The sequence below is a fragment of the Corvus brachyrhynchos genome, unplaced genomic scaffold (genome assembly GCF_000691975.1).
Source record: "Corvus brachyrhynchos isolate BGI_N302 unplaced genomic scaffold, ASM69197v1 scaffold21, whole genome shotgun sequence".
NCBI classification, from domain to species: domain Eukaryota; kingdom Metazoa; phylum Chordata; class Aves; order Passeriformes; family Corvidae; genus Corvus; species Corvus brachyrhynchos.
The window spans coordinates 7736174-7749587 of NW_008236924.1; the positions used below are offsets into that span (position 1 = coordinate 7736174).

The window sequence follows — 13414 nt, forward strand, 5'->3', positions numbered from 1 at the left end:
CCTACATGCAATAGTAGGAGCAGATGATAATCTGTAGGATTTGCGGGGTTTGACAGCCTCTCAGTGACATCATGAAGGTAGCATTAGCACCATTCGTCACGTACTGTTCAGGGACAATGTGTTGTTATATATTATGTGACCTTAAAGATACTTTACAGTAATACTAGAAAAACCTCACCCCTTTGAATATATAGTTTAGGCCTTTTTTTTAGATTTCTTTGCATGTGATATTAAAGACTTGACTTTATTTACAGCGCTTTACAATATTGGAGACATGGTTCATGCAGCACGAGGCAAATGGGGTATTAAAGCCAATTGTCCATGTATTAACCGACAGAACAAATCGGTGTTGAGACCAGCTGTCACTAATGGAATATCACAGGTATGTAATTTGAAGCTGAAATTACCTTGTTTGACATTTACATTTTTAAGACCTATTAAGGTGTTATATCCTTTAGGCTGACCTGTTGTGAATTTTAGTTTCTCCATATGTACTCCGAGTGTTTTAGTTTAGCAAAAGTCTTCTGGGGCATTTTTTGGGGACATGAACTGCATCTGTTATCTACCAAGTGGTTATTTGGGCTAATACTCTTATGTAGAAATTGGGTAGGAAGCCATTCATATTGATGCTGTATTTTAAAACAAACTACTGTGAGTAGCTTGGAATACATGCTTTTATTTTGTTGTGGTTCTTGAAGGAATCTGGAGCAGTTCTGTTACTATCGATACAAAAAATCCTCCTGTAATAAAAAACCCCTGAAAGAACGAAAAAGAAAGAGATCAGAAAGTTTGGTCTTATGTTAAAAGATGACTAAATGATAACATGGTAAGAATTCGCACCACAGTGCAAAGGTGAATACACACAGACAAGAAGCTCCTGTATCGTGCTGCTACCTTAGCATAAATTAATTTTACTGTGTGCTTATAGCAAATGGAAAAAGAAAAACAACAGACAAAACCAAATGCATTGGATATGAAAAATGTCTTCCAAGTTGAAGTCTTCCCTTTATTCAAAATTTAGCAGTTGTTTATTTTTTTTTTTGTTTTAGCTTCCAACTGTAAATCCTAGTGCATCAGTCTCTGGAAACGAGAACACCTTTTCCACTGGAGCAGGGGCGGCAGCAGTGGGGCAAGTAGAAATGGACACTGTACCAAAATCTGAAGCAACTGATAGTAGGATAGAAGATTCTGCAAAAATGGAGACATTACCAACCAATAACACTGAAGTAAAGACTAACAGACCACTTTGTCCAGAAACAGCTCCATCGTCAGCTTTACACTGGCTTGCAGATTTAGCAACGCAAAAAGCAAAAGAGGAGACAAAAGGTGAGCAGAAGAAATGCCCTCTGGGGTTGGAATCAAAAGACAAATGATAACATGCTGTTCGACTGCTATACTTTGTGAGAGTGTCTAGCCCTAAATAGGAAAGAACAAGGTAATTTTTCTTCCTTTGCCTCTTAGAACCAGTTTTGTTCTATGGGCTTGGAAAAATGCAAAGCTGGAAAGATGATATAGCTGAAGACAATACTGTCTTGTCACTCACAGTTTATTTCTGTGCCAATTTATGTATTTATTTTCTCAGAAGCTGATATCCTGGTGTAAAATGATAGTAATTAATTTCAGATGCAGTTTTGTCACTTTATAACAGTTGAAGTAAATATAACTCTTTTGTGTGCTATGTGAAGAGTGCATTTCCAAGGAACTGAGACTGGAGTCCAGTTGGAGAGTTAGATGAAAGCTTAGAGCATCTTTAATACTCAGTAGTTTGAGTGAATACACTTCCTAGATGTCAGAGGTAGTATGACTAACACAGGATTTATTCCTGTCCATATGTCTGGAAGGGACTACTTTACGTGTTGATGTTAAATGTTGGTGAATCACTCACGAGTTCTGCAGGTCTTAGTCACTGTAATATTGAAATATTTAATATCAAAACGTTAATTCAGAAAGTCAGGGAAATGTTTTTTAATTGAATCTATTAAAAATTGTGTGTTTGCACATCTTTTCAGATCAGATCTGTTGAGGTGCCTCATTCACTGTTACAGTGATAATTTACCATTACCACAAGATTCTGTTAATATCCTATTTAATGCAATAGCAAATAATTTCAGAAAACTTTGTGATCATTTTAACTTTGCCTCTTGGGGATTTTTTCCTCTCCCCTCCCTGTAATGTTTATATTTATCTTGCAGAATCAGGATCACTGAGATCAGTGCTTAATAAAGAATCCCATTCACCCTTTGGATTAGATTCCTTCAACTCCAGTACAAAAGTTTCCCCGCTAACCCCAAAGCTGTTTAATAGCCTCTTGTTGGGCCCAGTGACATCTAGCAACAAAGCCGAAGGCTCCAGCCTCAGAGATCTGCTACATACAGGGCCAGGAAAGCTTCCGCAGGTCCCATCAGACACAGGAATCCCCTTTCCTCCAGTCTTTTCTGCAGCTTCTACGGTAAATAATTTTTTTTTCTTTCAATGATATCTGTCCTAGGGAACAATTGTCATCTATATGTTTTTATAGTATTCTACTCTTGAATGTTGAAACAAATGTAATACCTTGCCAAAACCCACCACTCTACAAATTTGTAGAGAATTTTAGTTTACTACTGCTGAGGAGAGGCTGTTCTTTTGAAGAGACCAAGAAAATGAGTTTAATACAGCCTATGAATTGTTTAGTTGATAATCAGCATCCCTATAAAAGCTCACTTTAAATTTCACACCTTTAAAAATATTGTAAGGGCATACCAGAAAAAAAGACAAAAACTCAATAGTAAACCAGTTGCTTAAACTTATGTATACTTGAAAGGCATTTGAGCTAAAATATGCTTGGGCAGGATCTGCTGCTCCAGCTGGTTCACTACAAATCTATGGGGCCTGATGGGATTCATCTGAGAATCTTCGCAGAGCTGCTGATGTGATTGCAAAGCCTCTCTCAACGATTTCCGTGCAATCTTGGGAATCTGGAGAGGTCCCAGGTGACTGGAAGCTGGGTGAACATTGTCCTGATTTTCTAAAAGGGCAAAGAGAGGACCTTGGAAACTACAGGCCTGTGCCCAGTGAAATAATGGAAAAGATTATTCTGGGAGGTGTAGGTAAATATCCAGAGTACAATGCAGTCCTCGGTCACTGCCAGCATGTCCTCGTGTGGGTGAAAGTCCTACTTGTTGAACCTGATTTCCTTCTATGACAGGGCCACCTCGTTCATCTAGGAAAGCCAGTAGATTTATTTAATCTTTCTGGAAGTAAGATTTTGATGACATCTCTCTCAGTATCCTTCTGGACAAAATGTCCAGCAGACAGCTGAATAACCATGTTTGGACAACGTGCTCAGGCCAGGGTGGGATTCTTATTGTGTCTCATGCAGGGCCAGGAGTTGGACTTGATGATCCTGATGGGTCGCTTCCAACTCAGCACATTCCATGGTTCTGTGATTCTGTGAGTTTAAGGTGTAGTTGCTATTTCTGAGTGCTTATTCTGGAATAACAATACTTTAATCCATTTCGGAAGGAATAACTTCGAAAAAATCCCGAACAAATCAATGCTATTTGACGTGGTTAGAAGCATTTAGTTTAGGAGAAGGATAGATTCTGTGGAATTTATCAACGCTTAGCTCTTTTTGGCTAATACTTTCTCCAAAAGCTTAGGCAGAGTAAGGAGGAAGATGAAATGGCTTGTCTCATAGCAGATTTTTTTTTTAACTCTCTGCCAGGCAGGCTGGCTGACTGTCTGGAACCTTGATTATAGTTCATGTTGGTTGGTTTTGTTAGAGGGAACAGTGCATGAAAATATGCTGCTGCTACAGGAAAGTGAATCCAAGAATACTTCTGCCTCTCATCACTGAGTACAGGGGAAGAAATTGTGGTCACTTGTTTCAAAGCAACTTACTCCTTCAAGGCTTGAGATATCCCCGTCCCAGCAACTTGTATCCCCCTCCCAGCGACTCTATGCATTCTCTCACCACATCTAATCAGATCTATTGTGTAATGTGTTTTTTCACTTTCCTGACTTCTGATCTTCACTGAGTAATTTAGATTTGAAAAAACTTGTAGAGAACTCTGGTCCAGCTCCTGACTTGAATGTCTGGATGCTTCATGTAGAATGAACAAAACATACCTGAGAAACAACAGTTGCATTGCTCAAATTGAGAGAAGCAGGACTGCTGCTCATGAAGAGAATCATCTTGATGTTCCTGGAGCATTGACAGTCTGTTGTGAAGAATTATAAGCATTGTCTTTAATAATTAAACTGCATATTATCTATCTTACGGCCTCCAGAGAATCAGAGTAATGGTACTCTTTTAAGACCATCCAAAGTGGATGACATCATGATCTAGTCTTACTTGCCTAAGATGGGCTGTAGAAAACTAGTATAATTCCAGGCAGCAGTAGAGAGTGGGATCAGACTAGCAGTGGCGCAGCTCCTCTGAAAGGAGCCTAGAGTTCTGGAGGACAGCAAGCTGCACCTGGGCCAGGACTGCACACCTGCAGCTGGAAAGACAAACAGTCCTGGTCTGCATCAGGAAGCATACAGCTGGAGCACATCCAGGAGTGTGGTTATTTCACTCAGCCCCTGTTGGGCCACACCTGGAACGCTGTTTCCAGTTTTGATTTCCCCAGTTGAAGAATGACAGTGCAAAATTGCATGGGATCCAGTGAAGGGCCATAAAGAATGATCAAAGCATTTTGGAGAGCTTGACACATTTGGAAAAGTGGTAGATACTGGTTCTATGCATCCTAGAGAAGAGAATGCTTTGGGGATCTGATCAATCTTACCGTATCTAAAAGATGGTTGTAGAGAATAGGGAGGTACTCCTTTCATAAGAATGCACGGCTAACAGGGCAAGGGGCAATACCAGTTGCTTCAGGAGAAATTCTGTCTGGATATAACAAAAAATTCTCCCTTTACATGCAAGCAGTGGAATAGGCTGCCCTGAGAAGTGAATTAATCTCCCTATAAAGTTAAAGTTCGGCATGACCCAGCCCAGGGGAACGAAGCCTAATTTCAACAGAAATTTACACCAAATGATCTCTAAATCTTCTGTTGGACCTAGACTCTTCTACAATTCCATAAGTATTTTTTACTGAATTGATATATTCAGTAATGAATAGTGTTATGTTTTATATTGATAGTTCTGTATATGGTAAATTTTTTATCTATTGAACTCTAGTTTGTAAGAAGATGGCAATTTTTGGGAGGGAGGAGGGAGTGGTGTTGATTGATTTGTTATGACTTTTTTTTTTCACTTGAATGAGAAGGTTTTTTCTACCAGAAATCTATCACACCCCTGCCCTCTCCTGCAAATGTGTGAATAAAGATCCAGTAAGTGTTTATCTTCTGTTGAATATATGAAATATATTTAGTGTCTTAAGTTTTTTGCTATAAACAAGGCCTATGGGCAGGCTTTTTATTTTTTTAAGTTAAAACAAAGTTTAAGATTGTGTTGCTAACCTGCTACAAATTTTAAACACCCCTTGAGTTTTAAATGTCCCCTGAGGAGCATGGCAACCAGAACCAGAGAATCTGTCTACTAATGGTTCCACTGACATACAGGAAGCACTTTCTTCTCTCTCTGTCGTTGTTTGCTTAGTGTTTACATATCCGTCAGCTTACGTGTCCCAAGGTTGAATTCACTTCCTTAGTAATGGGATGAGGAAAATGGAGAAATAGAGTTGAGATATTAATGAAGTTAGAAAAAATAGGAACTTTTTTTACTATCAAAGTAGCTGAATTTAGATCATTAAAGTTTACTATTTTATGTCTGCGTAATATTTTTCTAGGTAGCCTGTAGTTGGTTATTTTAACTTTTACCATTGTAAAACAGAGCCATAGCCATTTCTGTTCTTACCTGGATATGTCTGTCTCTGAGCCAAGTTGTTTCTGATGCATGTTTTCCTGGTAGCACAGTGTCTGTGACTAAGTCTGAAGGAGAGCAGATATACGTTAATACTTACACTGTTGCAAGACTAGATTTACCTCTGGATTTACATCTTCTAGGGGGCCAAAGGTAAAGCCAGCCTGCCAAACTTCTTGGACCATATCATTGCTTCTGTGGTGGAAAATAAGAAGACATCTGATGCTGCAAAACGAGCTAGTAATTTAGCTGACACACAGAGAGAGGTGAAAGAAATGGTGATGGGATTAAATGTGCTGGATCCACACACTTCCCATTCTTGGCTGTGTGATGGTAGACTTCTTTGCCTTCATGATCCCAGCAACAAAAACAACTGGAAGATCTTCAGGGAATGCTGGAAACAAGGCCAGGTAGGTGATAAGTGTCCAACCCTTGCTGCTTATAAGTGTCCTGAAATTGCACTCTGCACCTTGGTAAAAAGAGCCTATTCAGACTTTGGCCAGTTGCTCCTGAGTGAATATGGTGAATGAATATTTCAGCTGTAGCTTTATAAACAGGGGACACAGCAGCCCTGTTCACTCTATGCTATAGTGACTTGAGCCCATGTACTCTTGCACTTACCATTATGAGAGTGTGTGCTGTGACAGCCTTTTTAGTTGTAGTGTGCTTTGTGCTGAACTTGCTCTGCTCTGCTACAGCCCAGTAGTGAATCCACTCTGATTTCCGGTGTGCACCCACACTTGATGCTTTATAGCCTCAGGGAAAGGTCCATTCCTTCCAGCTGCAGCATGTGCAAGAGTGAAAATGCTGAATGCAGTCTACTGAATTTTGGGTTTACTTGATACAGTATCTCACCCTGAGCCCTACAGCCAGTGGGAACCCAAGTGTTGTTCTGGACTCAGCAACTCATGCATGGAGCACTCTCGTGGGTTGTCTGAGGTGCCATCAAGTGCTCAGCCCTTCAGACAACAGACTGTATCTTAGACCTGCTCTCAGCATTGCCACTTGTTCAGATCTCAGTCTGTAGTGCTGCAGCTTAGACTTCTCCAGAGAATCAGTAAGATCAGCCTGGTCAGACAAGCTGAATCTTAAAAAATGGGTGAGTAATTGCTGCTGCAAAGGAAGTGCACCCACAGCTCTAACAGAGGATGATGTCCATCACTGTTCAAATTGTATTCTTGACACTTGGTTCTGCAGCTGCCTCTGACACAGTTACCTTCACTAACTACCTGGAGTTGAGACCATTCATGCTAGACCATTAAGTGTCCTCATCATCTTTTCTGGAGAAATGCTTGTTGTCGGCTAGTCTGTTATTACAGTGCTAGTGCGCTTGGCAGTCGCATTCCATTTTTATTTGTGGTTGATCACAAGATGCTGAGGTGGGGTGGAGGAACAGACTGCATGTATCTCATTTAGCACTCAGAGTCTATTCCTGACAGAAGTAGAGTACTTTTCGTTTAAGTGTAGCCTGTCCCATGGAACTGCACATTCTCTGGGTTCCCTGGGCACAAGCACAACTAGCACATACATAAGAACTGCAAAGATGACTTGTGCCGCCAGCCGCATTCCTGTTCAGGACTCCTCTGGCCAGCTCCTAATAGTTGGAGGAAGGTACTGTGCAGCACACCCTTGTTTGTCTGACTAGAAACTTCATTGCCAGCTTCCCACTACATGCAGTTATCTTCCTGTCCTGACTTCTTTGGGGTGCATAGGTGTCTCCTTTTATTTTTTTTACTTTTCATCCTGTTGTATTTTTCTGATTTATGAGGGATTTCAGATCATTCTTTTGCAGTGCTGTGGTGTCCATCATCTGCCTTTCTTTGCAAAGAGCTTCTTAGTTTCTGGTTAGTATACTTTGATAATTTTCTCAACACTTTTTGTCAGGAAATACTACTGTCTCTCTGTGAAGATCCTAAATATTTTGGGAATGCCTACAAAAAATGTGCTTGTCAGTTTCTCTGCCAATGAGATGGTTAATCACCATGTGCAAGATGCTGCTTGTGACCTTGGGGTCCTTGACTGGTAATGAGTCTTGAGAGACTGCTTATGGAGTCTAGAGATGTGATTACCAATCTTGTGTCCGATGTGTAGCTTGCAGTGTGCATCGCCATCAAAGTTGGTGCACTCCCTGAGGCTCTGGCTACAACTGCCATGCTCGTGTACTCTTTGCGACCCACTATTTTAGGCTGTGCCCCAAGGTGTGCTACTGATGATTTTGGATCATTTTATCATTCAGAAGACCCCTTGAATAGGAACAGACTGGGCAAGTCCTTTGCTCATTCAGGGATCCTCAAAGTGGTGTTGCAGTCATTTGAGTTTTCTGTTGAAATGTGAAAAGGAATTGAACAACCTCCGTTGTTCCTGCGTAAGAGAGCATGTGACCCAGGCAGGCATTACTGTCTCAACAAGGTTATTTTAAAAAGAATTTCTTCAAGCAGAGACTCTCTCAAGAAACTGCTCTGTCAGAGTTCTTCCTTGGCTTACATCCTCCTGTAAATCCCAGCTGCACCTTTAAAAGTGAAGTGAAAGAACATTAATTCTACCACCATTCCCCAAATCATCCTCCTGTTTTGTGGTTTTGAAAAGGTTATTTGGAAAAAAAACCCTTATCCACCCTCCCCAGCAGAATAAATGCACACTGGGCACGAGATCCATGCCATATGAAGATCTTGGCTATGGTGGCATCCCAAATTGTTAAAAGAGAAAATTATTTTCCCTTAATGCTTAGATAATAAATGGCAGTCTTTCAGTGTCACTCAAAAAGAGCAACATTTTTTGAGTCCTTTCTCTTAGAAATTGTCAGAAATAAGTTCAACTGTCTTATCCCAGAATTCACTGAGAGACCATAAGATTAATTCTTGCTGAAGCTGTTTTTCAAGAGCATTTTGCTCTCTGGAAATGGTTGTTGCTCATCTGGGGATAGTTAGGATTCTCATCCTGTAGCAACCTGATATTTTCTGAATTTTCATGCTAGGATTTCTCATTTTTGAGACAGTGAAAATCTGGTATGGTACTGGAGCTTTTTATTTTGTTGTTATCTCCCTGTAGTTTGAGAGCAGATTTGGCAGGAGATGTCTACCAGGCAAGTCCACTGTCCTTTTATCTTGGAGCCCTATCTGTGTTCTTCGCTAGAGAGAATACTTTATTTCTTCCATGGCAAATTTGCTGCCATGGATGGCAAGAAGGGGTCTACTAAGTTAAGTAGTTTGGTTGTTTTGGGGTTTCTTTTAATTGCAATTTACAAGTGGTCAAGTGAATACAGCAGGGATCAAAATGTCATTATTTTTCTGTACTGAAGGCAGCTGGTTTATCCGTCAGCTTAAAGTCTACCAGGCAGTCCTTTCCACACATCCTGTGAAAGGTACTGTTATTTTTTACTCATACATGATCCCTAGTGTTTGTTGTAGAATATGCTTAAAACTTTTTTATTGCCTTAATGTTACCGTTTTTGCTGGGATGAGGGACTACATTAAGATTTGAGATTGCTGTATTTGCTCTTAGGGAGGTTTGCTGCTTATCAGGGTCTCACATTTGGAACATAGTGGAAAGACTACCAAAGCTTACCTGTCCCTCAAACATGTGCCCTCTGCTGCTTTTCCATACTGGCACACACAGTACTATTGGGGAGACCAGGACAGTATCAAGAGTGACTGTATGGCTCTGGGTATTAATCAAGGCTATGGAGCCCTCATGGTTTTCTTACTCATGCCAGTGAGGGGTAGGGGAGTGGAGAGATCCTGCATGTCAACCATTGTTTGCACAGCTGGTTTTAACCAAGAGGGTTTTATGATTGTGGGAACCTCAAAGAGGATTGGGGATTGCTTGGAAGAGATAGGATCCACCAAAGCAAAAAAAAAAAAAAAAAAAATGGCATCTTTGCCAACACGCTGGCCAACCTTATTAGGAGAGCTATAAGCAGGAACAAGGGAGGGAGAGTATGACCAGTGATCAAGGAAGGAATTAGTTGATTGGTTTGGCAAGCGAGCAGTGTGAGGTGAAGTGAACAGGGGTAATCTCATACTTAAGAAACCAAGGATGAAAGATGTCCACCTCAAGCATATGCATGTAAGTAAAGATCTGTGTGCATCCCAGCATTGTGAAGAAAGCTCTCATACTGTTTCTGGGAAATCAACGTGACTAGGTGTCTTTCTGAAGTACCTGTACACTAATGCATGCAGCACATTGAACAAACAGGAGGGATTAGTGTGCTGTTGCACAGCCATGGTCTCATTGGTATGACAAAGTGGTGGGATAGCTCATGCAGCTGTAGTATGGGAAGGAATAGGTACAGGCTGTTCAGGAAGGACAACACAGGAATGACAGGCCAGGAAGATGAGAAGGGAGCATTGCTGTTTTTGTGAGGAAGAAGCTAGAATGCATGAAATTGTGAAGGAGCTGATGATTCAAGAGCTTATGGGCCAGGATTAGTGAGCAGAGTAACATGGACAACATTGTGGCAAGTATCTGCTACAGACCAACTGACCATAAAAAAGTGATAAGGCCGTCTTCAGAAAACTGGAGGAAGCCTTGTGTTCACATTTCCTGGGCCTCATGGGACCACTGTGATACCTGCTGGAGGAACAACACAACAGGTCGCAAGCAGTCCTGAAGTTTTCTGAAGTGCATTGGTGTCAATGTCCTGAGACAGCTGATCAAGGAAACAGCTCGGGAAGGGCGCTTGTGCTGGACCTTGTGCTTCCACACAAGGAAGGTTGTTGATGTGGAGATACGCGGCACCTTTGGCTGCAGTGACTATTAGATGGTGGCATTCAGATCAAGATTTTGAGAGGAGGGAGCAAAGCAAAAAAATCATGATCACAAATCTGGGCTTTGAGAGAGCAGACTTTCACCTTTTCAGATACTTGCTTGGAAGAATCCATGGAGGTATGGTCATGAAGAGAAGAGGAGCTCGGGAATACTGTTTGAATCATGCTTAACCTGCCTTGTAGCCTTCTGTGATGAGATGACTGGCTTGGTGGATGAAGGGAAAGTACTGGATGTTTTTTATCTTTAATAAAGGCTTTTTACACTGTCATGGTGTCATCAGACAAAGTAAAGTACAGACTTGGTAAGTGAGCAGTGTGATGGACTTAAAATTGACTGAAATGCCATGTGTGAGAGCACTGTCACTAGTGGTATATCATAGGGGGTCACTTCTGGGGTGAGTAGTATTTATCATGTAACTAGTGACCTAGATGGGAAAGGGTTCATAGACCCTCAGCAGGTTTACAGACAATACAAAACTAGGAGGAATGACTGATACAGCAGATGGTTGTGCTGCTACTCAGAGGGTCTGAACAGGCTGGAGAATTGGGTTGAGAAGAACCTGGTGATGTTCCGCAAGGGAAAATGTAATGTCCTGCACATCAAGGAAGAATAACATGCTGCAGCAGTTGCTGAGGAGCAACCATTTGGAAGGTAGTTTTGCTGGAAGGATCTTGGGGTCCCAGTGGGCAAGGGAGTGACCATGTGCCAAGAATGTGTCCTCATGACAGAGAGAATTGTCAGCAAGTCAAAGGAAGTGATGGTTCCCCTTTACTCAGCACTGTTAGGGGCCTCACCTGGAGTACTGTGTCCAGTTCTGGGCTTCCCAGTACAAAAGAGTCGTGGAGTTACTAGAGGAAGCCTAGCAAAGGGTCACAAAGGTGATGAAAGGACTAGAGCATCACTTAGATGAAGAGAGGCTGAGCGAGCCGGGGCTGTTCAGCCTAGAGAACAGAAGGCTCAGGAGAGCGTGGGGAGGAAATTTTAAGAGGGAGCTAGGCTCTTCTTGTTAACGCTCATTGGCAGGACAAGTGGGAGTGGGTGCAGAAAGTTCAGCCTCAACACAAGAAAATACTCTCTTTCGGTGTGAGGGTAGTAACTTCCAATCTAAATGTTTCTGTAGGGTTTTTTACTTCTTTTCATTCCCCTGAAATTGACAGGAGTAAAGTAACAACCCTTTTTTGTTTTCTTAAATCTCACTCTTCTGGAGTTGAGGTTTCATTGCTGCCTTCTAGAACTTAATGGCTATGTTGTATTGTGTTTGAAAACCAAGGCTATTTCTGTTATCCCCAGAGTTGGGTTTTTGTTCCGTACATTTCTGAATCAATAGTTGCCCTCATTTAGGGACAAATTGAAACTAGGCCTTTTAGAGGCCATTGGGCAATAAAAAGGAAGCAGCAGTTAGTTACTGGAGTGTTTTTAAGCAGCATAGCTTTAGAGTTGCTTGAATAAGCTCTGTAGGTACTTTTGCCTAACACACTTTTACTGCATCTAGGGACATCTGTGCTTCTCGGGGTTGTGCTGAGCTCTTCATGTGAATAAACCAGACCCACCATCAGATCATTGTTAAAGTATAGGGCACTGCTTGGAATGAATTCAAACTTGCGTAGACATAGGAACTGCTATTTGAACATAGGCAGCAGTTACTAAAGCTAAAGGTCTTCAGGTGGGAATCGTTTATGTGCAAATTCACTTTGTACCCTCTTCCTTTTCTCTCAAGTTTGGTAACTCTCTTTTGAGATGGCAGGGTGAAAGGAACTGAAAAGGTTTTGGCAGTGTTGGGAGGATTGTCTGGTATACCTTTCCCAATTGTTGTCAGTTTAGCAAATGCTTTGAGTGTTTATGGGGAGAGGCCACTGAAATATCTGTGTGGAATATATGTACATCATTAGCCTAAACATCTTAAAACCCCTTTTGCAAGTGAACAGCCTTTTTTCTGCTACTTGGTTTTGTCTTAGGGAATTAATGTTGATCTGTGATTATACATAAATAACAAGCGAAATAGTTGAACAATTCATATTAAAAGACAAAAATTTCACGTGAGAAGGCTTTACTACAAATGCTGTTTCTAGTGGTAGTTGCATGTCTGCTTAAGAAAAAGGACAGGTGCTGGGATTCTACACTTACTGTACTGCCACAGATGGATTGACCCTGTCTGGCTGCCAGACCCCTCTATCCAGCTGCTTTCTCACTCCCCCTTCTCAACAGAGCAGGGGAAGAAAATCAGGTGAAGAAGTTTGTGGGTCAAGATAAAGGCAGGGAGATCCCTTAGTGATTGCTGTCATGGGCAAAACAGGTTTAACTTGTGATAAAGGAGTTGAATTTATTGCCAATTAAAAATAGAGCAGGATGGTAGAGAAAAAAGACAAATCAGTAAACACCTTACCCCTCCCCCCCCAAGTTACCTTTTTCCTAAAGGCTCAACTTTACTCTCTCATCTCTGACTATTCTACCTCCTCACCCCCACAGTCCCTGGAGTGACACAGGGGGGATGATGGGGGTTGTGGTCAGTTCGTAACACTGTCCTCCTCACACTTTCCCACTGCTTCAGTGTGAAGTTCCTCTCACAGGATACTATCCTTCACAAATGGCTCTAACATGAGTTGTCTCCATGGGCTGCTCCAGTGTGGGTTGCCAGTGGGCACAGTTTTTACCAGAAAGTTTGCTTATTTGTGGGATTCTCCCCGCAGCTTCTCCCAGAGCCTGCTCCAGCATGGGCTCTCCATGGACTGCAGCTTCCTCCAGGGAATATCCCTCTGCTGCAGTGCAGGATCCTCTGTGGACTGCAGATGGATCTCTGCT

General features: G+C 41.7%; 1 protein-coding gene across 1 annotated transcript in view; it reads left to right on the forward strand.

Moving 5' to 3' along the window:
* Positions 1 to 13414, forward strand: part of KDM3B (lysine demethylase 3B) — a 45056-nt gene that overhangs the window by 18414 nt on the left and 13228 nt on the right. Inside the window, exons 13-16 of the mRNA XM_017728064.1 lie at positions 255 to 382; positions 1050 to 1326; positions 2193 to 2449; positions 5992 to 6258. Of these exons, the coding sequence (XP_017583553.1) occupies positions 255 to 382; positions 1050 to 1326; positions 2193 to 2449; positions 5992 to 6258 (929 nt within the window). The remainder of the gene's footprint in view (positions 1 to 254; positions 383 to 1049; positions 1327 to 2192; positions 2450 to 5991; positions 6259 to 13414) is intronic.